Here is a 25117-nt window from a genome sequence, read left to right on the forward strand (position 1 = left end):
CATCCCGTACATACCCCATAAGTTCCCGCGAATTCTTGACGATATACGTACGATCACTTTGGAACATGACCGAGGTCACGGCTTCCATTTCGTAAACGATGATGCGTTTTTCTGATGCGATCCAGGAGCGGGTTTCGGCGAGCTCGCACTGAATGACGGTGGAGTCTAGCAAAGATAACTGTGCGACCTTGGCAGCTGAAGAGAGTGGGAATAGTTCGTCTTCTTTGTCATGGTTCGGGCTGTTTGCGACTGAAGATGGTGAAGAGCGATTAAAGTTCGTCTCTTCCATGGCTTGTTGCAGTTCTGACAATGGTAGCAACAAACGGGCGGCGAACAGCTTCCGAAATATTGCCTTAGGCCATGGAGGCAACGTTGATCGCTGGGTCTGTTCTGAAGAGCAATAATCCGTACCGTCCGCCGTAACTCGATCAAGGAGCTCGCTACATGCTCGACAAGGAGAGTCATATGTGCCCATGATACGAGGTCGCGTCGGCCATCGAGAGCGTTCGCATCAAATCCGGCAATGTTTTAGTGCTGGAAATACGGCGTTTGCAAGTTACAAACGCCTTACCTGCGTCCCAGCAGAGGAGAAGTCGGTAGTCTGTCGGCTACATCTGTTTGAAGTTTGTACCCCCTGACCTCTGCGCCGCCTCCACGAGTGAACATGACATTCTGTCAGAGTTTATGGCATCATCGACAAACATTATTCACGCCGACAACGCGCGTTGTTCATTACGTTGTTGAGGTCCATTTCCAATGTGTCTTATTCACCAGCGCCAGTTGAAATGTACTGAGACGTCGGGGAAAGTTCATTCGATCTCGAAGTTGGTTCGAGAATAATCTGAATACTGATATCATGCCCCAAACTTAAGTCATTTTTGAAGAAGTATACGGAATCTCTGGAGGCAATAGAATAATCGATAAGATTACGGACGGATGATTGCATTCGCGTGCCGCATGGATGACTCTCGCTAACCCCAGCACTACCCCAGAATCTACCTCGGCACAGCTAGCATCCCCGCAAAACCCGCCTCACCACCTTCACACCGCGGCCCGTCGGGGGCCTTGGCTAACGCGATGAAGCCAATGGTCTTGCTATCTTAGATTAGTGTGCCGTCTGTGCAAGTATGGATGCCTCGGGCGTATTCGAACCGGTGGGTACTGGATGGATTACATGATGCAGCTCGTTGCAACTTCCCTCCGAGGCTTTCTCATATCAATTGAACACCACAATAACATTTCCGGAACGAAAATCATACCGAGTAAGTTGCTATTGCGTGTACGTATGTACCTGCTCGAGTCGTTGCTGATGCTGACGCTGACCAGGGACTCGCTCCTTCCGACTCCGCAGGCCTTCAGTAAGGGATACAGTACCAAGCTCGGTGTCCAAGGATTCATTCGGCCGAGTAATAAGAGTATAAAAGCCCATTTCAATTGATTCGAAGTGCTGCACCGTTATCAAAGAACCGACAACGTTGTTTCCTTGACAGCATTCAGCAATCGAACAGCAAAGATGGTGATCAAATCCCGCTGGTCGTTCCCTATACCTAACGTTTCTCTCCCAACATATATCTTCGGCTCACCTACCGCGGACCTGCCGAAGACACCACTCTACCTTTCTGCAAGCGAGCCCGACAAGTACAGCATTTCATTGCATAAATTCCGGCACGATGCGCAACGTCTCGCTTCAGGTCTGCGGCGAGCAGGTCTTCAACCGGGAGATCGCGTACTGCTCTACTCGGGGAATACGCTATTCTTTCCAACAGTAGTCCTGGGTGTCATCATGGCCGAAGGCATCTTCACAGGCGCAAACCCAACCTATATTGCCCGAGAGCTAGCGTACCAATTGAAGGACAGCGGAGCGCGCTTCATGATTTGCGCAGAAGGCAGTTTGGATACAGGAGTTGCAGCTGCGAAAGAGGCGGGCATGGGCGCTGAGAATATCTTCATCTTTGACGACGGTCTCGCAACGTTCGAGGGTCGGAAAGTGGAGAAGAGTACCGAACTAGGACATATCCGTCACTGGACTGAACTGCTCGACACCCCAGAACGCGGCTCTGCATACTCTTGGCCCAATTTACAGACACCGGAAGAACTCGATCGAGTAGTAGCGCTCAACTACTCGTCGGGAACAACAGGCGTTGCAAAAGGCGTCATGATAACGCACAGGAACTACGTCGCAAATACTAGTCAACAGATTCACATTCAGTCAGTCGCGGAAGACTATGAGGAAAAATTGAAGAAGAAGAAATACCTCTGCTTCCTTCCCATGTACCACGCCATGGCACAAGCTGTTTTCTGCTTCGGTGCCGTGAAACAACGCGTACCAGTCTACTTGATGCCCAAGTTTGACTTCTTAGAGATGCTACAGAATGTGCAAAAGCACCGCATCAGTGATCTGGTGCTGGTGCCACCAGTCGTTGTAGCCATGGCCAAACACCCGGCAACGAAGAAATTTGACTTGAGCTCAGTGACTGGCGTATCTTCTGGCGCTGCTCCACTCGGTCGGGAAGTCATCCAGGAGTTTGAACGGTTATGGCCGAATGGCCAAGTCAACGTCAAGCAAGGCTACGGTATGACAGAGGTTACATGCGCAGCAACTACATTCCATCCGTCGATCTACTCTGACAGCTTCTCTGTTGGCGAAATCTTGGCAAACTGCGAGGCAAAGCTCGTCTTGGATGATGACGGCAAGGTCGAAGCACCGCGAGGCGAGAGAGGCGAGATCTGGGTTCGTGGACCCAACATCATGAAGGGGTATTGGAACAAGCCTGATGCGACCAAGGAGACTCTTACAGAAGATGGGTGGTTGAAGACGGGAGATGTAGCATACGTGGATGAGAAGAACCATTTCTTCATCGTCGACAGGAAGAAGGAGTTGATCAAGGTGAAGGGTCTACAAGTTGCACCCGCTGAGTTGGAGGCGCTACTGCTGGATCATCCGGATGTGCAGGATGCCGCCGTCATCGGTATCACAGTGTAAGTTCACCACCCGGTTCTCTTGGTCTGACGACTGCTAATTGTATTAAGCAACGGCGATGAACAGCCTCGTGCGTACATCGTGCCTCAGTCGCAGGACAAGGCAACCCCGGAAACTGCTGAGAGTATCAAGAACTGGCTGGCTGAGCGTGTCTCTAGACATAAGCGGTTGGAAGGCGGTGTACATTTCGTGGATGCGATCCCAAAGAATCCGTCTGGAAAGATCATGCGAAGGCAGTTGAGAGAGAAGGCAGCGCTGGACGATACTAAGGCGAAGTTGTAGATCTGATAGATTATGCGTTCCGAGCGAGGCAGGTACACTTTTAGCAAGACAGCGACTTGGCGTTCAATTCAATACTTCAACAGTCCAGAATACTGTGCCAAGTCAGGGATGTGGTTGTTATCTTCTCAACGTCTTTCGTTCCCCAGAACATAAGAGTGTCATTCGTCTTCCTAGACATGAAATTGATGGCTTCGTGTTTCTTGCTGCTTTGATATATACATGCAGCATTCTCCACTCGTGACTGGCATGATCATCTGCTATTTCCGCATAATAACACCCTAGTTGCTTCGCTGTCCGTTCTTGGCTGCCCTCAGCTCGTCCATCTTCTTCACTCGCTCCTTGAACTCGTCGTATTGGCACTTTTCGTACGAATGTCGCTCGTTCTGGGGTTCTAGTCAGCCGTCTGCCCTCGTCTTTTCTTCACCCCGGTTCTCCGCATACCTCGCACTTCCAGGGTAGGTAGTACTCCTCGTACCGACACCGGTTCAAGGGAATAAGAAGATGTGCGCATGAGTCTCGGTAGGGTAGTGGCAGTTTGGCGGCGCTCATTTCCTCACGGGTAGCCTCTGCGTTCCCGTCAGTTTCTATTCCTTATGACCAATTGCGTCGATATGATTGGCAGGACGTACTCCTCGGCTCGCCGTCAAGGCCGACGGCATGCTTGATTGTATCGGTGACAGTCATACTGGCGGCCCTTGGTGCTGTTCGTCGTCAATGGCGCGCGGGGGGCTGGTGGGCGGAGGGTGGTTTGCGGGCGAGCTTGCTGAGGTTCACCTGCGGTCGGCAAAGGGAAGCTGACCACCGCCGGACCCCGACGCTTGGCAGGGCAGGCGCGAACGCGGCCTTCCAACGCGACTTCCCCCAGGTCTGACGCGAACTGCAGACACGCCTTCACGAAATCACTTGACACGCCTCCCAGACACCTTGTTACTGCTCTCCGAATGGTGAAGATGCCCCCCGCGCCCGATGGCAAGATTTATTCGGCAACATACAGTAATGTGCGTAGTAACCGCCGCTTGCGACACCTCAACCACGGCTTTGCGACGATGCACTGACAAACTCCAGGTTCCCGTCTACGAGTGCAATGTCAACGGCAACCATGTCATGCGCCGTCGCGCCGACGACTGGATCAACGCAACCCACATCCTCAAGGTAGCCGACTACGATAAGCCTGCCCGAACCCGTATCCTCGAGCGCGAAGTCCAAAAGGGCGTGCACGAGAAGGTCCAAGGTGGATATGGCAAATATCAAGGCACATGGATACCGCTAGAGGAGGGACGGCATCTGGCAGAGCGCAACGGGGTGTTGGACAAGATGCGCGCCATCTTCGACTACGTCCCTGGTGACCGCAGCCCTCCACCTGCGCCTAAGCATGCGACAGCTGCCTCAAATCGCATGAAGCCTCCAAAGCAAACTGCCGCGGCGGCGGCGGCCGCTGCTGCAGCCCGGAATGGTAAAAACGTCTATTCGCTTGAATCTATGCAATGTACGAGGTCACTCTCATTGGTCATTATTCAAGTTGCAATGCGCGAGAGATGAAGCTGACTTGTATTGCAGCATTTGTAACCACCAGCGCACAGTCGCAAGTTAGCGAAGAGCCGTACGAAGCCTCCCAGATCAGGTCGCAGATCTTTCGCGAGGAGACGCCGGACAACGAGACTGTGATTTCCGAGTCTATGTTGGGTGACGCCGACATGCTGGATTCTTACTCAACGGGCGGCAACAGGAAGCGAAAGAGAGGGGTGGATCAGATGTCTCTTCTAGACCAGCAACATCAGATATGGGCAGATCAGCTACTCGACTATTTCATGTTGTTAGACCATGAATCCGCCGTCTCATGGCCCGAACCACCGCAGAGCATAAACCTGGACCGACCCATCGACGAGAAGGGACATGCAGCCATGCACTGGGCAGCGGCCATGGGTGATGTGGGGGTAGTGAAGGAATTGATACATCGAGGAGCGCGCATCGATTGTCTGTCGAACAATCTGGAGACACCCCTAATGCGCGCTGTCATGTTCACCAATAACTTCGATAAGGAGACCATGCCGAGCATGGTCAAGATCTTTCAGCAGACGGTCCACCGGACAGATTGGTTCGGTAGTACCGTATTCCATCACATCGCGGCGACCACCAGCAGTTCGAACAAGTATGTTTGCGCAAGATGGTACCTCGACTGCATTATCAACAAGCTCTCAGAAACCTGGATACCAGAAGAGGTTACTAGGTTACTCAACGCAGCAGACCAGAACGGTGATACGGCCATAATGATCGCTGCGCGGAACGGAGCGAGGAAATGCGTGCGAAGTTTGCTGGGACGCAATGTCGCAGTAGATATCCCTAACAAAAAGGGCGAGACGGCAGACGATCTGATCAGAGAACTCAACCAACGACGACGAATGCATGGACGTACTCGGCAAGCTTCATCGTCACCTTTCGCGCCACCACCGGAACACAGACTCAACGGACACGTGCCGCATCTAGATGGAGGCCCGCTGATCCCAGTGCCCTTTCCTAGCATGGCTGTCCGAGAGCCTGTCCAGTATCGCTCACAGACGGCTTCACATCTCATGACCAAAGTCGCGCCAACACTACTGGAGAAATGCGAAGAGCTAGCCGCTGCGTACGAGTCCGAACTCCAGGAGAAGGAGGCTGAGTCTTTTGATGCAGAACGTGTTGTGAAACGACGCCAAGCCGAACTCGAAGCCGTTCGAAAACAAGTCGCTGAACTACAGGGTGTGTCAAATGGCCTACACATCGACCTCAACGACGATGAAGCAGATCGGCAGCAAGAAGAGGAACTGCGGTTACTAGTGGAAGAAGCAGAGTCACTCCTGGAGATTGAACAAAAAGCCGAGCTCCGTCGACTGTGCAGCAGCATGCCGCAACAAAATATGGACAGCTCGCCTGTGGATGTCACAGAAAAGATGCGACTAGCATTACTACTACATCGTGCGCAGCTCGAGCGGAGAGAGCTAGTCAGAGAAGTCGTGGGTAATTTGAGCGTGGCGGGTATGAGCGAGAAGCAGGGCACATACAAGAAGCTCATCGCGAAAGCGCTGGGTGAGCGGGAAGAAGACGTCGAGTCCATGTTACCTGAGATACTGCAAGAGTTGGAAGAAGCCGAGACGCAGGAAAGGGCTGAAGGACTTGATGGGAGTCCGCTATAGGCTTCATCACCTAACATCAAAGCGGTGGTGTAGCATGGTGGTTTACGAGTATTTACGACCCAGATAGCGAACATCTACCTGTTAATATATACATGTTTCTTGCTGCCTATTTTGCATTAATCGAGGCTACCGCGTGTACCTTGAAAACATCCGGCCGCGCTCATGGGATTCATGATGGTGGTCTCCACCGGGCTAATGCGTGTCAGTTGCTTGTGCATGCGTGGGGTTAACGACTTTCAGATGACCTTGTTATGCAAGGCGGCTGGATGTGACTGGATCACACATGAGGCTAAGGCTATGACGTGATTTAGACGGACTGGTCGACACCCAACTCTCCGCACCTCAGGATGCCGGACTTGCTGGAGCCGGAGACGATTTCTCGAGGACATGGCGAGGTTGAAAGGGGGAAATTTGGTAGTCTCCAGGCTGCGTATGCTGGGACGCGTAGCTCGGAGGTGAGCTGAGCCGCTATTGGACCCTGGGGCGGAGTGTACGGCATGCAGGGGCTTGGCTGTAGGGCATTGCACCAACACCTGAAGACAGATATCAGCAGTTTGCAACTGTCCAACTGACTAAGACAGCATAGCCTGCCGCCGCCTAATCCCAATACCACCACACGCTTGCAGCGGTCCCACCCATCTGCCATCCGGTACTGTCACTCGCTTGTATTCGTTGCCTTATGCCTGAGTCCATTCCCTTGAGGAAGAAGCCTCCGCCGCATCCTCGCACCCTCGTCCACTCCCTCTCTGAAGACTTCAGCCTCGAGCCCCCAAATCGGACCACCTCGCCCATTGTTGCTTCCGGGTCCAATCCCCGACAACTTCCCCGAACACGCTCTTCGTCGCGACAACATAGAAAAGCAAACGCAAAGGGTCCTTCTGCGCTCAAGGAATCGGATAGCCCAGCCAACTCAGACCTCGAATTCGACGACTGGGATGAACACGACGCGGCCATGCCCTCAGATCTTAGACCGTCAATGGATGTCAGAGAAGGACGCGCGAGTGCGCCCTTGCTAGGGCGCAAGACGGAGGACAACAGTATGGATGAAGGCTTGTTGGGGAGGAGCACACATCACTTCCACGAGCGGGATCCAGAGACGCAAGCAAAACACGAGACGCGGAAGAAGTACACATATGCGGCTTTCCTGCTTGCGCTGAGCTTGGTGAGCTTCACAGTACAGACGGAAACGGCGGTATACATCCAGCATCAGTTGAAATGGGAGAAGCCATATTGTATGCTCTACATGACCCACGGCTCGTGGGTAGTATTATGGCCAGCAACTCTCTTTCTATTACGTCTCCAGCACTGGAACGAGCCATGGCCGACCTTTTGGCGACGACACGTCCAGCTCCTCCGCCAAACCGCCCTCATGGTCCAGCACCAGAACCTCCACCCCACACCCCGCCAATCCCAAGTCTCGCCCGTACCATACATGCTCAAGATGACGGCCTTCATCACATGCGCTCTCACACTGGCAGGAGGAAGTTGGTACGTGGCCGTCAACCAGACCACGGCGAGCGACCTGACAGCCATATACAACTGCTCCGCCTTCTTCGCCTATGCCTTTAGCATCCCCATCCTCCACGAGAAAGTCCGCGCTAGCAAGATCATCGCCGTAGCCATCGCCATTGTGGGTGTCTTCGTCGTCGCATACGGCGACACCTCCCCCGCGAAACACGGTTCCCAGTCCGGAGGCGGAGCCGGCGGCGATAAAGCGCCCCCGTCCCGTGAAGCCGAGAACCGCGCTTTTGGCAACCTCGTCATTGGTATCGGAAGTGTGTTGTATGGGCTCTACGAAGTGCTGTACAAGAGGCTTGCGTGTCCACCTGAAGGCGCAGCACCGAACAAGGGTGTCATCTTCGCGAATCTGTTTGGTAGTTTGATCGGTGCTTTTACTTTGAGCGTGCTATGGATTCCGTTGCCTCTTTTGCATTACATGGGTTGGGAGTTATTCGAATTGCCGCATGGAGAGCAGGCATGGATGATGGCTATCAGTGTGTTGGCTAACGCTAGTATGTTCTCCCTCTCCCCTCCTACGACTTCAGAAAAAAGACATGGAATACTAACTCTACATCAGCCTTCTCCGGAGCTTTCCTCGCACTCATCTCCCTCACCTCGCCCGTCCTCTCCTCCGTCGCAGCTCTCCTCACTATTTTCATCGTCGCGCTTGTCGATCAGCTTCTTCCTCCGCCGCTCAACTCGCCTCTTACACCCGCTGCTATTGTCGGTGGTCTTCTTATCATCGGTGCGTTTATTTTGTTATCATATGCGTCGTACAAGGAGATGGATGAGGAAAGGAGACATAAGCTTGAAGACGCACCTAGTGAAATGGATGATTAGGTGTTATATGGGGGTGTAGACAGTCTTCTTTCGCTGCATAGAATTCTTTATTCTTCTTGGAACTGTTTCGCATACCACACATTTGGGGGTGGTTTGTCTGGGCGGGCTCTCACGCAGACCCTTTTCTCTTTGGCTTCTGTTTACGCGGGCATATGTCGAGTTGGAATCTTTCGCATTGCCGTGCTTTGGTTGGCAAACAGTACAGCATGCATAGATGGTGTCATTGGAGTTATATAGGGTTAGACTGAATGGTCACCCTGATGTTAGAATGGATCTTTGTCACTTTGCTACTTTCTGGAACTTGAGGCTACTGTGCGTTTGACGTATTTGCTGTGTGCCGCTCGTGCTCGGATGTGAAATATTATGCTGGATGCACTGACTGTAGACGAGGAGAGCGGTTCGGATATATTTTTGGATATCATTGCAAGTAAAAGATGGAGTAGTAAATCTGACGCAACGACTCGTTCTTTGTTGTGATAGTGAACGTTAATATCCATTGTGGTGTCGTAATGTCTGTCGTGGGATTGGTTGATCCTTGGTGGGTAGTGGAGAATGAAATGAAGAGAGAAGGTTCTTTTCGAGAGGGTCTTCAGGGTAAAGAGATGTATATTAGGAAGTAAACAGTCACGATACCTAGATACCCTGTTTTTAAAGAATCTCCCGATGTTCTATGGCAGTTCGTCGTGAGATTCTTTGTCATCTCATTCATGGTGGTTTATGTAGACAGAAAGGCCGTCGTCGTTAATTGATGTCAGCGGCTTGATCAAGAGTCATTCTTGTCGAAGATATCGATAGTCACGAAAGCCTTGGAAGCTAATCCACATGTGAAAAGGCAAGTTGACCCTGACCCTCAACAGTACCAGATATGTTTTCCCTGAAAACGGACAACTGCTAACTTTCCAGATGTAATAGATGATGGCAGGGCACACCTGCGCAGCACGGAGTGCATTTATGACCGCCTGAGAACACCCTGAACAATGGGTATCGCCTTCCTACAAGAGGGCCAGTGGACATGGCACCTCCATCCTCCAACGCGACTCTATTTTTCTAAACACATACATACAATCTGTGAATGACATTGATCTCGTTCTCAGCGTCTCTACCCACTGCGTTTTAGCGACTATTACCAATACTTCATTTTAGCCATGCCTCTTCTACAGCTTATAACAGATCGTCAAGGAGTCGAAGTACCCCAGCCGTTGCGAACCATTAAGCCAGCAGTTTCTGTTTCCTCTTCTTCATCTTCGCCATCAACACAGCAATCTCCCATCACTGCACGATCAAAAGCCTGGCCAGTGTCTGATCTACATAACCTCGAATATCCAGAGCCGTTACGTATCAGAAGGTCAACAAGCACCACTCCCTTGCCTTCACCATCACCACGGCCTCGCCACCTACAACTCACCCAGCCACTCCCTACTGACAAGCCATCAATTTCTACTCCTCTACCTCCGGCATCAGCTCCATATCAGCATCGCCGTCTAAATCTTTCTATCCCAATACGACCTCGCCTCACTCCACCATCAAAAGAGAAGCCAGTTGACTCTGCGCATCGAGAGTCTGACTCGAGGACTCCACGGTAGGTTCCCTCTTTATCTTTCCTTCTCCGAAGCACTTGTATTCTTCTGGCCTATATCTAACACAACCCCATCAGTACTCCAACCCTACGCATCAACCGTAAATACACATACCACACAGCCAACGAACCAGCAACACCCACTCTCTCGCTAGGAAACCATGTCTTGGTAACGACCGGAGCGACAAATATACCCACCCCATCTTCCTCTCGCTTCCTCTCGCTCTCACCACCATCTCCCTTCCGAGACGAAAAGAAACCGCCTATATCAAGCAACTTTGACACTGACGCCAAACTTCCAGCACCACTAACCCAAACCCTCGCCAACCGCAGAGATATCATCTCAATACCCCCATCTCCACCCTCAGCTCCCAAGCGACGGCGCACAGAAATCAAGAGGAAATTGACAGTAACGCGGAGAACCCTTTCCTCTCTACTGCCCTGGAATTCCGATCCTAGATTGGAAGACGATCTCCAAGTAATAGACGAGAGGCTAAGAATGACAGCACAGGCGGTGGTTAAATCGGAGGAGAAGTGGAGACGCTATGCTACTTTCATGCCGACGAGAAATGGGTTTGACGGGTTTGAAGAGACCACGAGGACGGCGGTGAGAGGGGTGTTGGAAAATCACGGGTATCCTGGTAGAAGGGTTGGTGAGAGGTTGGAGGTGGAGGAGAATGAAGAGGCCAATGGGGATGAGTTGCAGGTGAGGAATACTGTTGCTGAACAGGTCGTTGCTACTAGAGAGTTGGTGCGGAGACATATGGTGTCCAGCGAGCTGGTTAATAGAGCACACGAGGCTTAGTCGATGACATCCCGTCTATCTACAGGAGTACAGCTGTTAGCCATGATTATATGTGTTATTTCGTGGTTATCATCTACCTAGGTACATCTGACACCATTCATGCCCAAGTCTATTTTTCCCCAAACGCCATTGGAGACTCTATTATATTTCTTCTTCCTCTTCTTCTTCTTCCTTCTTCTTCTTCTTCTTCTTCTTCTTCTTCTTCTTCTTCTTCTTCTTCTTCAGTCAAAAGGCACTCTCCGCAACCCCCTAGCACCACCTTTCCTCGCTTCACCCTCGGCGCCAACAGCAGCCGGCACGCGAATTCCGCAGCAATCTCCCCAGCCGGCACTCGCGTGTACATGTCTCTTTCCCGTCTCATCATCAAACACCTTGACCTCTCCACACTCTTCCTCCTCTTCCTCCTTCTCCACACCCGCCTCCTCTTCAGTACTCATTCCATCCACAGGTGGTACCAAGCTACCGAAAAGGAAGTGTTGCATGACAGGCAACTTCTCTAAGATCTCCTTGCGGAACATTTTGCGCATTCCGGATTCAATCTTCAACCAATTCTTCGCCGAGGATATGTCATCGAGCATGGGTGAATGCCACCGCAGACCTTCAACGTTCTTGACAGAGTTGACAAAGGATATTTGGTCCAGGTATAGATAGTCCTTGCTCTCCTCCTCTAGTACCAAGGCGTTGTGTATGCTCTTCGGTGTGATGTATGGATGGTGAAGAAGTTGTGCTGCGCCGAATAGGAAGGGAAGGAACTGGTAGTCGTCTAGTCCCCAAACACCATGAGAACCCGCGGGCTCGAGGTAGTATGATTCCTGTACACTACGCATGAGGCGTAGGTATGCAGGAAGAATGACGAGGGCGAGCGCGGGGAAGGTTTTGTCTGGGAGGATGCCGATACGATTTAGACAAAGTAGCCAGAGGAAGAAGTTCAGCTCGTGGCCAGATCCGTAGTCTATACGTCGCTTGTTTCCGAAGGAGTTGTGAAGATACGTCGCTATCTCGTCGATCTGCGCCTTGTCTTTCAACCCCAGCTTCTCGTGCCACAGTGGTAATGAGATCTCAACCTCGTCGAGGAACGTACGGAAGACTGGGTTTCCGAATCGTGAGCCGGTGTCTTCCCTTGGACATCTTTCCAACACCTTGTCCGCCTCTACTAGTATCTGGACGACTGTTTTGACTGTGTCTGTGACTTCCTCATCTTTGATGCTCGAGATGCTGCGGTCGCGCACCGAGTCTGCGATGCCGAATACAAAAGCTTCGACCAGTGTGCACGTCTCACTCTTTAGGAAGAGATGATGATCTTCTGGACTCAATATCCGCCTCGAAGGTCGTGTGTATTTATGTCTCTCTAGATTCGGCGGCGCAGGTAGTGAAGGCGTTGGCGGGGGAGGGGCAGAAGGCGGTTCTCGCGATGTGGGGGCGCGTTTGCGGGGAATGAGCTTGGGTAGTTTGGCGCTGAGATTTGGCGGAGGTGACGGAATGGGTGGCGATTGTGTTTGTGTCATTATGCTGTGTACTTTATGGGTTGGTTGTTTAGGTGTAGGAAGGTAAGGTGCTCAGGGTCGAGATGCATGGAAAGTGGAGGAACGGGCCGCGGCTCCGAACGTCATTCGCGACTATCGCTGAACATCTTCGTTACACCGAACTGATCTATCAAGGCTTCTGTCGTATCGAGGAGCGGAAGATCATCCACGTACAAAATGGCATAGATCTCTTTCCCCATACTCTCAATATTTTGCCTTCCAGGCAGAATGCCTATCCAGCCTTGCGAACACTATGCATTCAATCTCCCGTTCTCTTCATGCCACCATTGACATCATATGTTACCCATATCTCGCACAAACATTGATTCACGCATACACCGTCGGGAGGAAGGGAACACTTCCGTCGTACTATCTTCCTGGGCTTGAGGCAACTGTGATGCCAGAGCGTTGCAACTTATCGCCCTGCACGAAGTATACTATGCACCTGTCGGGTTGCAGAGTGTAATACAGTTGCAGTAGGCATAATTTCGTCACTCTGGTAGACCTTGTTGAGAGCGTCATGGACAAGGACTATGCCCTGCTGAATTTACATCCAGTTTATAATAAGCTTGTACTCCCCCCAGGTATCCTCAAACGCGCTCAATTGCGCCATTTATCTCCTTCCTCGAACTGGACCGTCCTACTTCACATCAGTATCCTCAGTTATCATCCGTTCCTGATGATATTGTTATCTTTGTACCCTGTCGAGATGTCTGCATGGTTTTCGTATCTGTGCGCTGGATCTCTTTCCAACATGAAAGAGGCCCAACACTCGTGATTCTCGAAGGATTAAGCAATGTATTGCGACAGTTTTGAAGCAGGAATGGCTCTACTCTTAGTCATTTACCACATATCCGAATATATAACAGCTCCTATATATACACCATAGTAGCATCCCCAATCTAGACTCTTCCAGTCATCCATTCCAGGGGTATCAACATCTTCCAAAAGCGACGTGTGCCTTAAAGATCTCTCCAGCCCTCCAAATCGTCCTCCATCAATCTACCCAAGAGTAGATCAACTACACCCTTACATGACTGTACAGCACTTGAGCATCTTGAGCAATTTGGGCAAGCCCTTCTTGACGATCTGCTCAATCTCGTCGTTGTTATCCTGCTGTTGACCATGGTGTTGTTGACCACCATGTTGCGGCTGACCTCCATGGTATTGACCGCCGTGTTGTCCACCATGCTGTCCACCGTGTTGTCCCGGGTAGCCGCCATAGCTCGGTGCCTGGGGAGGGGGTGGCATCTCGTGGACATCTCCACCTTGCAGGTTTACAAAGATCCTACCCTCGTTCTCCTCGGTGCGGTACTGCAGTCCCAACTCGCGACACACTTGTTCGACCCTGGGTTTGATTTTTTGGACATGGTTCCTGCTGTGGTTGCCTTTACCCACAATGACATGCAGATGGCTCTCTCCTCTCTGTCTCGCAACCCTGATTCTCTCTTCCAAGACATCTTCGGCCTCTTCTACGAACAAGCCGTGGAGGTCAATGGTATCGCCCGCGACACGACCCTCGGCGTTGTTTTCCCGGAAGATGTAGTCGCGCGCCTGATTGTTGTACTGGTTCATTTTCGCTGCGTGGGCTTTGCCTTCTTCAGAGAGCTCGTGGGCGCGCGCTCCATCGCCGGATTCGTATGCTTGATGTGCGCGGTCGAAGCATGAAGATCGCTTTGCAGCTTCCTGGCGCGCAAGGTCTCGGAGACGGTCGTATTCGGCTTCTGTATCAGCGGAAGCGTGGTTTAGTGCTGCAATGGTACGTCAGACAATGCGCATTATAGGTTGCGAGCGATGAAGTGGTGATTCGTAGAGTTGTGTCCGGCATCGAATACGTACAGCGCGAGCCCAACGAGTGCATTTCCATGGTTGCCATCTTGTCGCGACACTAAATATATCAACCAAAAGTGCGTGTGAAGCGTCAATGATACTGTGTTGTATTGTTGTTGTCGAGCGAGGGCACATATTAAGATGGAGCTCGGAGCCGCTAAGCGGATGCATGCAGGACGCGAGATGTGCAGGGTCCAGATTCGTGGCTCAGCGGTGAGGATCGGGCGGCCCGATCATGGCTGGTGCGTCCACGATTGAACGATCGAAGTGGAGAACAATGAGCTGTACTGCATGTGAAGCAGTAAGAATATTGCGTGGATTGGTTGTGCCTTAGCTATGCTGTTGCTGATTCCGGTGTACGCGCAGAGCTTTGCGTTGTGACTGTGCTATGCGTGCCACGTAGAATATCGTTTGACAGGTCTGCGACATCAAGTGATGCCCTAGAACCGAATCTTCGGCCCAACGAAGACGATCAGGAAGGCGATTAACCATAATCCAGCGATCATGCAATATAGCTTGATCCTGTCCCACCAGCCCTTGCCCTCAGTCATCCTCCGCAGCGCCCCCATCCTTCTGCTAGCAGCATCCATGTTCAGCGTGTTCTTGTCCAGTCCAGCAAGTGCTCGATCCACTACGCTTTTATCACCTTCGAGCGTGTTTCCAAAATGTATTGACTGTTCCTTCAATTGCCTCGCCATATCCAGCAAGTCTGTTGTGAGCTCTTCTTGTTCGTTACGTTCGTGGGAGAGGAGCGCCTCTGTTTTTGCGAGGGATGGGTCGCCTGTCGTGGGCTTGGAGGGGAACAGAGAGTTGCCGGATGCTGATTGTGCCCCCGCTGCGTTTGCGTCTGCTTTGCCTCTCCGGCGGAGTTCTGATGCGATGCCTTGTGCTGCATTCTGGAATGCTTCGTTGCCTTCAGTTGCTGTCGACACATCGCGTCCGGCTTCCGTCTTTACTCTTGGTGCGTACGAAGGGAACTGGTCTGCGTCTTCATCGTCGGAATCTACAGACCCCTCCGACTCCGTGTCGTCTAGCTGATTGAGCTCGTATATTCGTTGATTGAGCTGCTTGATGAGTTCGCGTTTCTGCTGTAGATCCTTTTGTAGTTCGGCTTTCTTCGACTTGGAGGGTATCGTGGAGGCGGAGTGTTCGAGACTAAGAAGTAAGGTACGCGCATGTTCAATATTCTGCAGTGCCATTAGTTCACCTAATGGGACATGCAAACAAAGATGTGAAGCTTACCGCACTGACGCGTGCGCGCTCATAGGTTGACTTTCGCAACTGTGGTGACGGATCAACCAGTACTAAGCGATCTAATCTGGACAGCAAGCGGTTGAGATTGATGCTTGTGGTATCGCCAAAACCTGGCGAGCGAGATCTGGTAGTCATGTTTGACTGTCGTGATATGTTCGTACGTCGGCGCAGTTGAAGCAGGAGTGGTGAAGATGTGCGCGTTGGTGGGGTGTTGTATTGGCACACGTTGCTTCCTTGGTTGAGGCGTTGGCTGAGAAGTCGTGTTTTACCAAGACGTTGGTGAAGTTGCGATAGTGGTACTTTGGACTATGCCTGTATGTTGATGCAAGGTGTTGTTCATGTGGATTTACATGTTCTGGCCACGACGTCACTTTGGTGAACACCAATCGTAGCCTGGTGGATCTCCCCCCACAAAAACCTAAGTTGTTGCTAAGATCAGAACCCACTCACATCACAACGTCTTATAGAAGGCTCATCGAAATAAATGCTCATATCCAGTACATCGGTTTGATATCATACACATCTTACGGTCGTATAAAAACTGACCAAATCCATCGCTATGCGGTCTTTGCGCCAACGCGGCAATTGCAAGCTTTAAACTCCATGCATCGTTATAACATGCTAATGTTCCTAACCTCAACGCTGTTCGAGGCTCTGAGGACCCAAAAAAAGACAGAATCACCGGTCAATCTACTTCTGACTAGGTGTGTTCATGGGACCGCGGGTGAAGCTATGCATTGTTAGGTTTGCACCAAGACCGGCACGTAAAATAAGGACTTACTTGTTCCACAGAGTTCCAAGGAAACCTGGCTTTCCGTATGCGTCGTGGAATGACTGCCTTCGAGCCATGCTCTCTTCGTCTTGACGACGCTTCAGGGCCTCTAGGTTTCCGAATCGCTGAGCGGCCGAAGACTGAGAGACGTTAGTATGTCTTCTATTATTAATCGTGACTGTAAGCCACGGTTGTGGCATGCATACCCTGCGACGTCCATCATAAGACGAAGAACCAACCGAAGACTCTGAGGAGCGACGGTCGGCCTCTTGCTTAGGTGCCTCTGGCATGGCTGGAGTGGTGTTGTCTCCAAAGACCTTGTGGGTCTGGGAAGAGTACTTCTGCTGGAATGGGGAAGGCATTGTGTAGTATGACAAACTGGTTGGAATATTTGACTGTTGTGTTGAGTGAGGTTTGCTGGTGGAGTATGGTTGTTGATGGAGTAAAGAAACTATGGGAGACCAACACCTTCATATAACCATTCTTCAGCTGAATCCGTTCCAGTGTACGATCGCTCGTGGCCTGACCATTACGCAGATGATATGTGATCGTGCCAATCAGATGGGGGCTGCGAATCCCCCGCATTCCAAACGTGCAGCTTGGACCCTGGAATCTGTAACGATGACATGAATGGGTAACTGATGAGCGCCAACCTGCTTTCGACTTCGTTGTTCAAAGCTAAGACTTGGTATCCAGCGAATGAGGTCTTGATGATTCATACGCATCATGTACGTCTCGGGGTTCCCTAGCATGAACCGCCGATATCATGCACTCTACTACGTAGTAAAATATGACGTCGATCGACGCCGACAGTCGTGGTCTCGAAGACAGCTCGCAAGAGTCCAAGCCCGGATAGATTGTCGGGGAACGGTAGCTCATGAGGCACATGCTTGTGCCTTTTCATAGTATATCGATCGCGCTAGCTTTTCGAGGTAGATCGGGACAAGACCGACCACTGTAAGATCCTGGGGTAAACTGGGCCCATGACGGCGTGGTCGACGGTGTGTTTGAAGATGGAAGCCTCAACACGCACACGCGTTGCCTTATCTTGCAGTCGTTCAGTTGATGGGCACGGCTAAGTCGTCCAGCTGCAGAGCCTGAAAGAGCTGACGATCCCTTATCGCTATGGTAGCACTCGACATTGCACTTACTTCGCTACGTAACAAGAAAGCCTTCGAGAAGAAAAAAGAGCAATTTCTACTATTAATGTCGTTGATGTCATCTCCAAGGGTTTATCGAACTGCTCACCGTGCATTGTGTTGCGATGTACTAGACCCTGCAAATCATGAAGCCCACGGTCGAGGAGCGGGTAGGATACTGAACACGGGCGGTAGCGTTACGTGCATGACGTCTGTTGCTGACTAAGGGACACGCGTTGCCCCTTTCGATAAGCGAGGATGGAAGAAATGTCTTTCGCTCTGGCACTGCAGAACTCTTCCTCATCACTCAAAGCCACTCGAAACTTCGATGCAGGCATCCGCCAATCTTTCCGCCATCGGCGCAGTCCGAGTCAACCTCGCTGCGACCAAAAGGACACGCGTCTTGTGCCGTGTCTTTAGAGTTTGAGGCTCCCCGCTCTTGGGTAGCAAGCTGTTTCTTCGAGGTGAAGATTGGCAGGTACTGATGCAGATCCCTCGGGCATAGAAAAGCCGGGCCGATGAGAGAAAATCTCATCTGCTCCGTGTCGTTGTACATGCTGCGGCTCACTCACTCTCCTTTTCCCTCAATGCAGCCTCAGACAAATCTGGCGCAAACACAGTGCGTGTCATCGACTGCACTGCCTCAACGTCCGCTTGAGGTCGGCGAGTGCGAGATGACAGTTTCGTACAGACGCAACACTCACCAAAGGTACGTTAAGCACTGATTCTGATCGCCAACCCCTTTCCTCTTTCCTGATGATACCACATATTTCAAAGCATAGTTCATCTTAGTCTTCGGACAATGAGGAACGAATTCAGCAATGTCTTTCGCTCCTATCTGATATCAAATTTTACCCTTGCATACTTTTCATTCATCGTCCGAACATCTTCTAACAATGAATAGACTTCCCGAACATTCCACATCGCTTTGAGCTTTGTACCACAAAGTAGGTCATAGTTACTATGCAATGCCTGGCAGAAACCCGTTGCGTGGTATGCGGCGCATCGGCTCACAACGTCTCAAGGATAAATGCTGTGCGTGGTTGCCAACACACAGCCGCCGACGATATGTGTGCTACAGAACATGCCTGACGAGGCAACCACAGTGAGGTTGCATCACTGTGATGTATGCAGGTGCCACCATAATCTGTTGTGAAGCCATGTCAGATGTAGCTCTATCGGTATCTATATGCACACTTTTACGCGCCCACACTGTCACTCTACTTTACGAATAAATAAAATTCAAGGAGACAGTCAGTGCGGAGCGTTGCGGGTGAGCCGGCTGAAGGGAGGGAGGGACACCGTTGTCCCATAGCCCAAATCTGTTCAATCAAAAGTACCGGACGATTGCGCGTTCGCCGGGAGCCGCGCAACGCTCAGCCTTTCCCTGCTTCGCTGCAAATCGCTGCAATGATTTGTGAGCATTATTGCCGCTGCAGAGTTTATTTTCGTTGATCGCGGGACTACACGAGAACCAAATCGATCTTGTGCACCACCGGCTGCCAGAGTTCCTGATTTTGCAGGTTTGACGGAGCTGTCGAGCCGCCCTCCGGCGTCGCGGTTGGTGGTTGGCAGCGGCGATCGCTTCCCACTCTGCAAACCCGGCAATCCCCTGATTGCAATTCAGTTTAGATTCCCACATTAACCCATGAGCGACAGCAATATTTCGCCGACTCGGAATACTGTCCTCCCATTATGAGTCGCGAATGGCGCAGGGTAACTAGAGAACCGAGCTCCATCTCTGTGACGTTAGCGTCTGACACAGATTGATAAGAAGTGCGCCCGTCCCTACCCAGCCGCAAAAGAATTTTGGCCCATTGGTTTTGGAACCGCCGAAGCACCGCAACAGGATTTTACTCGTGGGATATGCGTGTGGGGCTCTCTCCTATGCGTTGGCACTCGAACTAAGCCACCAACCGGTCAGCACTCGTGCCCGCCCACACATTCTTGTCCCGCTCGTTTCCTCCCTCCCTCTTCAACACCACACCACCAACACACGAAGACAACAATCGCCTCTGCAAACAAGCAACCCCCAGCGATTTTTCTTGCACAATTTGCTAGAAACGAATATCAAAATCGACGAACAAGCAAAGAGCCCTTGCTCAGGATGACAATTCGGAGCCCAGACGGAGCCCTATCTAGGTACTTACTGCCCAACGGTTTTCCCCCAACTCATGTTCTGCTTTACGCGTTTCCTTACGTTTGACTACTACGACATCCTGTGTTGCTAGATTCATGTGTTTCTTTCCTATTGTTGTTTGCTTTTTGTTCTGCCGCCATTACAGCCCACAAATGGATACCCAAAGGATGCCACAGGACACCATCCAAAGGATCTACCGCCCCAGTAATGGATTCCCATATGGCCACTTTTCTTCAGTTTCCCAAGACCGGATGCCTCCTGGTACAGCCTTCTAGGATTCGAGAGACGTAGCACACTGCCCTTGCGGTGTTTGTAGACACGACAACTACGAGGCCTCGCTGCCCCGACTTCAGAGCAATGATGTAATGCTCTCGAAACGGCGGTGAACAGACACGAGTGGATCCTCGCGCTAGTCACATGCGCTACGACGCACTATTACGAAGATGATCTACGACAAAGGCATGCAACCCTGTATCGCCTCAGGACAACGTAGGCAACTCTCAGCAATGTCGTTCAATTTATGTTATTGTTCGACTGCGCTAAGCGACAAACGACTGGTAGTATCACTGCACGCAATCCCTTTCAGAGGAATCCACAACCCTGATGAAGCCGTTATGGACCAGCCTGCGGAACCTCCCTGCCAAGAGGAACAGCCACATGGATACCTTGACCTGGACTTGCCAATGGACGCTAATGAGGACCATCCATGGTCGTGGAGTTGATTTGGAGACATTTGGAGGTTACGAAGTACGTACTGTAGGCTACCGCTCTAGCCTATCCACATCGACCTATTGATCCGAAACTAACTTGAGTGTTGTCAAAGGAGCACAAGATGTTCTGGATGATTTGTCCTCTTCCACTATCACTGGCCTCATTCTGGATACTACTGGATCGAAATCTGGATCACTACTTTCTCGCTTCCAGGCCTCGGATGATTCCCAACTCACCATGAAGGTGGTGTTCACTCTCTCCTCTAGGAATCTGGTCACCATCTCGCCCACCATGAATACTACCGGTTTCGTCCAGGTGCGTGCTAACTACACTTACTCTTCTGCTGCTTTAGCTGACTCGTTGCTAAATAGGTCTCGCTTGGATACACTAACATGGCGTTTTCCTTTGTCTATCTTCATGAACATGTTAGGTTTGCAGTGCGAATGCATGGGTACTAACTTTGGTGTCCAGCGACTCTTTCTTCGACTCACCACCGGAGACTGCTTTCTACATCTCAAACATCACTGAGTGGCGAAAGGAAATCCCTACACCTGTTGTTTCCGCACCGGACTTTCCTTTCTCTTCAGACTTCCAGGACATGCACACTTCAGACTTCTTCGAATTGAAAGATACTGCTTCTGAGTGCAGCATGGACAGCGCATACCAGAGCCAAAGTGGCGCCAGCCGGCGCGGAGCCCAGAAGCCAGAGCTACACCGCCAGGACAGCCGGAGCCGGATGAGCAACCAGTTCGTTGGCAGCGACATTTACTCACCAACCATGAGCTCCGACAACTACAGCGCATTCCCAGAGACCCTGGACATGAGCCACATGCATCAACCAGCCACATCCGGAACATGGAATGCCACAGAGGGACCGCTCTCTTATGCTAACTATTCTACTGCTCAGGATTACACACATTACTCGACAGCAAACATGCCCCGCTTCGGGCCTTCAACTCTCAACGACTCACCACAGTGGGCTACGTCCGAAACCAACTTCCAAAACAACCCATTCACCTTCACATCGTGGCCAACGAACGACAACATGTTCAACACCACCCCTCAACGAAACTGGCACAGCGCTTCTTTCGATGCTTCAGATCGTCCTGCTACCCTACGTAACTCATCATCATACTCTCTTCATGAAGAGTCACGGCGAGCTTCTGCTCAAGATGCCGGCTTCGGCGCATTTGTCGGTACTCCAACCAGCACTACCAGTGTCCACTTTCCCCAGGCAGTGAACAACACCATCGAAGAGACCAAGCCCGCGTCTGTGGCTCAATCAGTTGACGACAATGAAGACATCCTTTCTCAGTCTGAGGCGGCAGAGACCAAGCTCGAAGAGGAGCGCACCAAGGTCGCACGCAGCCACCCACTTTACCAGCAGACACCAGACAAGGATGGCAAGTACCACTGCCCCGAAGAGGGCAAGGCAGGATGCACACACAAGCCCACAGCTTTGAAGTGCAACTACGAGTAAGTCTTTCACTCATTACGCCAGTCATACCGTGACATGATCTGACCTTTTCCATAGCAAGTACGTGGACTCTCACCTGAAGCCATTCCGTTGCAACAAGAAGACCTGCGTTGGTGTGCAGTTCTCCTCTACTGCGTGTCTCCTCCGTCACGAGCGGGAGGCACATGGCATGCACGGTCATGGAGCGAGGCCACATCTGTGCCACTTCCGCGACTGTGAGCGAGCAGTCCCAGGTCACGGGTTCCCTCGTCGCTACAACCTCTTTGATCACATGAAGCGTGTGCACCAGTATGACGGGCCCACTACAGAGCCCTCGCCACCAGTTCAAGGACAGGCTCCTCGCAAGTCGGCGTCTCGCAAGCGCAAGGCGTCAGCTGAGGAGACTGGCGAGAAGCGCGTCAAGGTCGTCAAGCTTACTGCCGAGCAACAACGCCAGCAGCGCCGCGACGCCCTCACCAAGGAGTTCTTGAGCAAGAAGCAACACATCATCGATGTCTTGATGAACCTCAACACTCCAAGTGATCTTGGGGACGACATTCAGCTCACAAAGGAGGTTGTCGGACTTCACGACATCTGCACTCAGTACCGAGATGTCTTCGGCGGCTGAATGAAGCACACGTGTCTGGTAGACTCGGTCTGCTGAGACAGCCACAAGCAGGTTTGTCATCATAAAGCCGGATCCCTACCCTTGTTTTTCCAATACATACATCGCGTTTGATTTTCTGCGTTCTCCGAACCCGGATGGATTCCCGCATGCCTAGCGGATGAAGGACCATGACTTCCCATAAGTCTCGGAAGGATGCCTCTTGCCCTGGATGGCCACAACTCCGGAAACAAATCCAGGATACAGAGCCAAGGACATGTCCCAGCCGTGGACTTGGATGCCGAAAGATCGCTAGTCGACTCTTGTAGCGACAGCAACCCCTGCTGAGGGGAGATGGACTGAGGTCATACTCATTGCAAAATGGTTGGCATGAGTTGGTTGATGTATCAGATTGATCTATTGTTAACGGAGGATGTAATTAGTGAGGCTGTATTTCTTTGGATATGGAGTTGATTTGGATACGAAGAAGGATGACCATGGTGAGAGGTCGGTCTTGTATCGCCACCATTACCCGCCGCGCGGACGTTGGTGGCTGAAGTAGGAGATTGTTTTTGTATATAGTATTGTTATTGATCCTGTTGTTGTTTAACGCCTACGTCTCTAAGAATGAAGGACATCTCTGACTGCCAAAGTGGTGATTGTGAAGAAGCAGTTCGCGTGCGCACTATTTCGCTGACCGCTTCCACGAATGCCGGCATACTTCGGCAGCCCCTCCATGCTTCCAAATACCTTCTCCCAAGATAGGACTGATCGCGTCAGTTCCCAAATGTAGCAAGCAATCACCGACGTTGTCAACGGCGCCCCACCAACAGTTGGGTTTTCGTCCGTACCACGCGGTGGGCGGGACAAGCCGAGGTTCTGTCGCAGCTGTCAGCACCCCAACCACCGAAGCCCAGAGCCCAAGATCGGGTCTCCATCAGGGTCCTATTTCGTAAGCCGCAAACTATCAGCCAGAAATGTGCAAGGCCAGACCAGAGCCTCTCGAGTAAGCAAGAAGAGTGATCAACGGAGCTCCGTGATCACATGTCATGATTCGATTGGGAGGGGCGACAAGCACAGCCCCGCGTATCGCGACGAACTTCAGGCCTGTTTTGCGACACGACTTAAAACTCCGAAGCCCTACCACCACTTTTGCACCTCTTGCTTACACGAATTCTATACAACCCTACATACCTAGTATCGGAAGGAGAGCTTTCTACGTAAACACACAAGTAACAGGAAGAAGAGCGCTTTACACAACCATGGCTTCCGCAACCAGCTTCTTCGACTTCAAGCCCAAGGACAGTACGTTTACTCATCATACCAGTTCACCCTTCGATACGCCTCGGCCACTAACAATCCACAGAGAAGGGCTCCCCATACGACCTCAACAAGCTCAATGGCAAAGTCGTCCTCGTCGTAAACACGGCCTCAAAATGCGGCTTCACGCCCCAATTCGAAGGCCTAGAGAAGCTTTACAAGGAGATCAAGGGCAAATACCCCAACGACTTTGAGATCATCGGCTTCCCCTGCAACCAGTTTGGTGGCCAGGACCCAGGTTCCAACGACGAGATTCAGGAGTTCTGTCAGCTCAACTATGGCGTTAGCTTCCCGGTCCTCGGAAAGATTGATGTAAGTACAAGTGCAACCCTCTCACACGTCATTCTCTCAACACGCATATGAATCGCGCCCCAAGCGAGGACTGAGCACTGGCTGACACTTCCTTTCTGCAATAGGTCAACGGCGCACAAGCAGACCCCGCATTCGAATGGCTCAAGAACGAGAAGCCCGGCCTCATGGGCCTCAAGCGCGTAAAGTGGAACTTCGAGAAGTTCTTGGTTGGACGTGACGGAAAGGTCAAGGGCAGGTGGGCAAGCACCAAGAAGCCTGAGGATCTCAAGGCGGAGATCGAGAAGGAGCTGGGCGGCAAATAAACGTTGGGCGTGAGCGTATGATGATTGCGCGGTGACACAGACACTGGTCGCGTTGGGATATATGATGGAGTATTGATACCACTTGCATTGAATGGAATTGATGGCATTATTCATGGGATTGCCGTGCATGACTGTGGCGAGGCGAATACCATTGACAAATGGAGATTGTATGCTAGCTAAGACAAGAGTAGAAGGTACTCGCCGACCGGACTTCCTGTGTCGTCGCAGCACTAACGGAGCAGACACGTCGAGCGCCAGTACTATACAACAAGCAGGCTCCAAGAAGGGACCACGACGCAAAGTAATGGTAGAAATGCCGTCAGAGATGCCAATTTGTTGACTGCCCTGGTCTTTTAAAACACTAACAAATCATTTCATGTGCAGCAAGCATACTTCTGCTTCCTAGCCGTCACGAGCGAGCATCTCAAAGTGCAGGTACAAAACCTCTCCGGTCGACCTATTTACTCCCTTTTGCCATACATTTCCACTCAACATGGGGATACAAAAAAGAAACATCCAAAACGTGTGTGGGCTTCTTCCTCTAGCATTCCTTGATCGCTACGCCAAACCTTAAAACTATCACCTTTCATGTCTGCGTCTC

General features: G+C 51.4%; 10 protein-coding genes across 10 annotated transcripts; 5 read left to right on the forward strand and 5 right to left on the reverse strand.

The window, feature by feature from the left end:
* Nucleotides 1–1177: 1177 nt before the first annotated feature.
* On the forward strand, nt 1178–3262 carry ALTATR162_LOCUS6710 (uncharacterized protein; the record flags this gene model as incomplete). The annotated part of the gene is made up of 4 exons (XM_043314332.1): nt 1178–1279; nt 1327–1358; nt 1498–2979; nt 3031–3262. The coding sequence occupies 4 exons, from the start codon at nt 1178–1180 to the stop codon at nt 3260–3262; spliced, it is 1848 nt and encodes a 615-aa protein (XP_043170267.1).
* Nucleotides 3263–3540: 278 nt separating this feature from the next.
* Nucleotides 3541–3946, reverse strand: ALTATR162_LOCUS6711 (uncharacterized protein; the record flags this gene model as incomplete). Its single annotated transcript, XM_043314333.1, has 3 exons — nt 3541–3645; nt 3704–3828; nt 3892–3946. 3 exons carry the CDS (start codon nt 3944–3946, stop codon nt 3541–3543), a joined length of 285 nt encoding a protein of 94 aa, XP_043170268.1.
* Nucleotides 3947–4212: 266 nt separating this feature from the next.
* ALTATR162_LOCUS6712 (uncharacterized protein) lies at nt 4213–6432 on the forward strand (the record flags this gene model as incomplete). Its single annotated transcript, XM_043314334.1, has 3 exons — nt 4213–4260; nt 4328–4748; nt 4820–6432. The coding sequence occupies 3 exons, from the start codon at nt 4213–4215 to the stop codon at nt 6430–6432; spliced, it is 2082 nt and encodes a 693-aa protein (XP_043170269.1).
* A 347-nt stretch (nt 6433–6779) lies between these two features.
* Nucleotides 6780–8772, forward strand: ALTATR162_LOCUS6713 (uncharacterized protein; the record flags this gene model as incomplete). Its single annotated transcript, XM_043314335.1, has 5 exons — nt 6780–6827; nt 6881–6922; nt 6976–6994; nt 7059–8444; nt 8510–8772. 5 exons carry the CDS (start codon nt 6780–6782, stop codon nt 8770–8772), a joined length of 1758 nt encoding a protein of 585 aa, XP_043170270.1.
* A 2602-nt stretch (nt 8773–11374) lies between these two features.
* On the reverse strand, nt 11375–12658 carry ALTATR162_LOCUS6714 (uncharacterized protein; the record flags this gene model as incomplete). The annotated part of the gene is made up of 1 exon (XM_043314336.1): nt 11375–12658. The coding sequence occupies one exon, from the start codon at nt 12656–12658 to the stop codon at nt 11375–11377; it is 1284 nt and encodes a 427-aa protein (XP_043170271.1).
* A 1047-nt stretch (nt 12659–13705) lies between these two features.
* On the reverse strand, nt 13706–14543 carry ALTATR162_LOCUS6715 (uncharacterized protein; the record flags this gene model as incomplete). The annotated part of the gene is made up of 2 exons (XM_043314337.1): nt 13706–14427; nt 14516–14543. 2 exons carry the CDS (start codon nt 14541–14543, stop codon nt 13706–13708), a joined length of 750 nt encoding a protein of 249 aa, XP_043170272.1.
* A 403-nt stretch (nt 14544–14946) lies between these two features.
* Nucleotides 14947–15895, reverse strand: ALTATR162_LOCUS6716 (uncharacterized protein; the record flags this gene model as incomplete). The annotated part of the gene is made up of 2 exons (XM_043314338.1): nt 14947–15693; nt 15749–15895. The coding sequence occupies 2 exons, from the start codon at nt 15893–15895 to the stop codon at nt 14947–14949; spliced, it is 894 nt and encodes a 297-aa protein (XP_043170273.1).
* Nucleotides 15896–16450: 555 nt separating this feature from the next.
* ALTATR162_LOCUS6717 (uncharacterized protein) lies at nt 16451–16894 on the reverse strand (the record flags this gene model as incomplete). The annotated part of the gene is made up of 3 exons (XM_043314339.1): nt 16451–16490; nt 16542–16672; nt 16739–16894. 3 exons carry the CDS (start codon nt 16892–16894, stop codon nt 16451–16453), a joined length of 327 nt encoding a protein of 108 aa, XP_043170274.1.
* A 3865-nt stretch (nt 16895–20759) lies between these two features.
* On the forward strand, nt 20760–22606 carry ALTATR162_LOCUS6718 (uncharacterized protein; the record flags this gene model as incomplete). The annotated part of the gene is made up of 4 exons (XM_043314340.1): nt 20760–20837; nt 20894–20952; nt 20994–21998; nt 22057–22606. The coding sequence occupies 4 exons, from the start codon at nt 20760–20762 to the stop codon at nt 22604–22606; spliced, it is 1692 nt and encodes a 563-aa protein (XP_043170275.1).
* Nucleotides 22607–23844: 1238 nt separating this feature from the next.
* On the forward strand, nt 23845–24516 carry ALTATR162_LOCUS6719 (uncharacterized protein; the record flags this gene model as incomplete). The annotated part of the gene is made up of 3 exons (XM_043314341.1): nt 23845–23887; nt 23949–24214; nt 24319–24516. 3 exons carry the CDS (start codon nt 23845–23847, stop codon nt 24514–24516), a joined length of 507 nt encoding a protein of 168 aa, XP_043170276.1.
* Nucleotides 24517–25117: the final 601 nt, after the last annotated feature.

Source organism: Alternaria atra (assembly GCF_907166805.1).
Source record: "Alternaria atra isolate CS162 genome assembly, contig: 25, whole genome shotgun sequence".
NCBI lineage: Eukaryota > Fungi > Ascomycota > Dothideomycetes > Pleosporales > Pleosporaceae > Alternaria > Alternaria atra.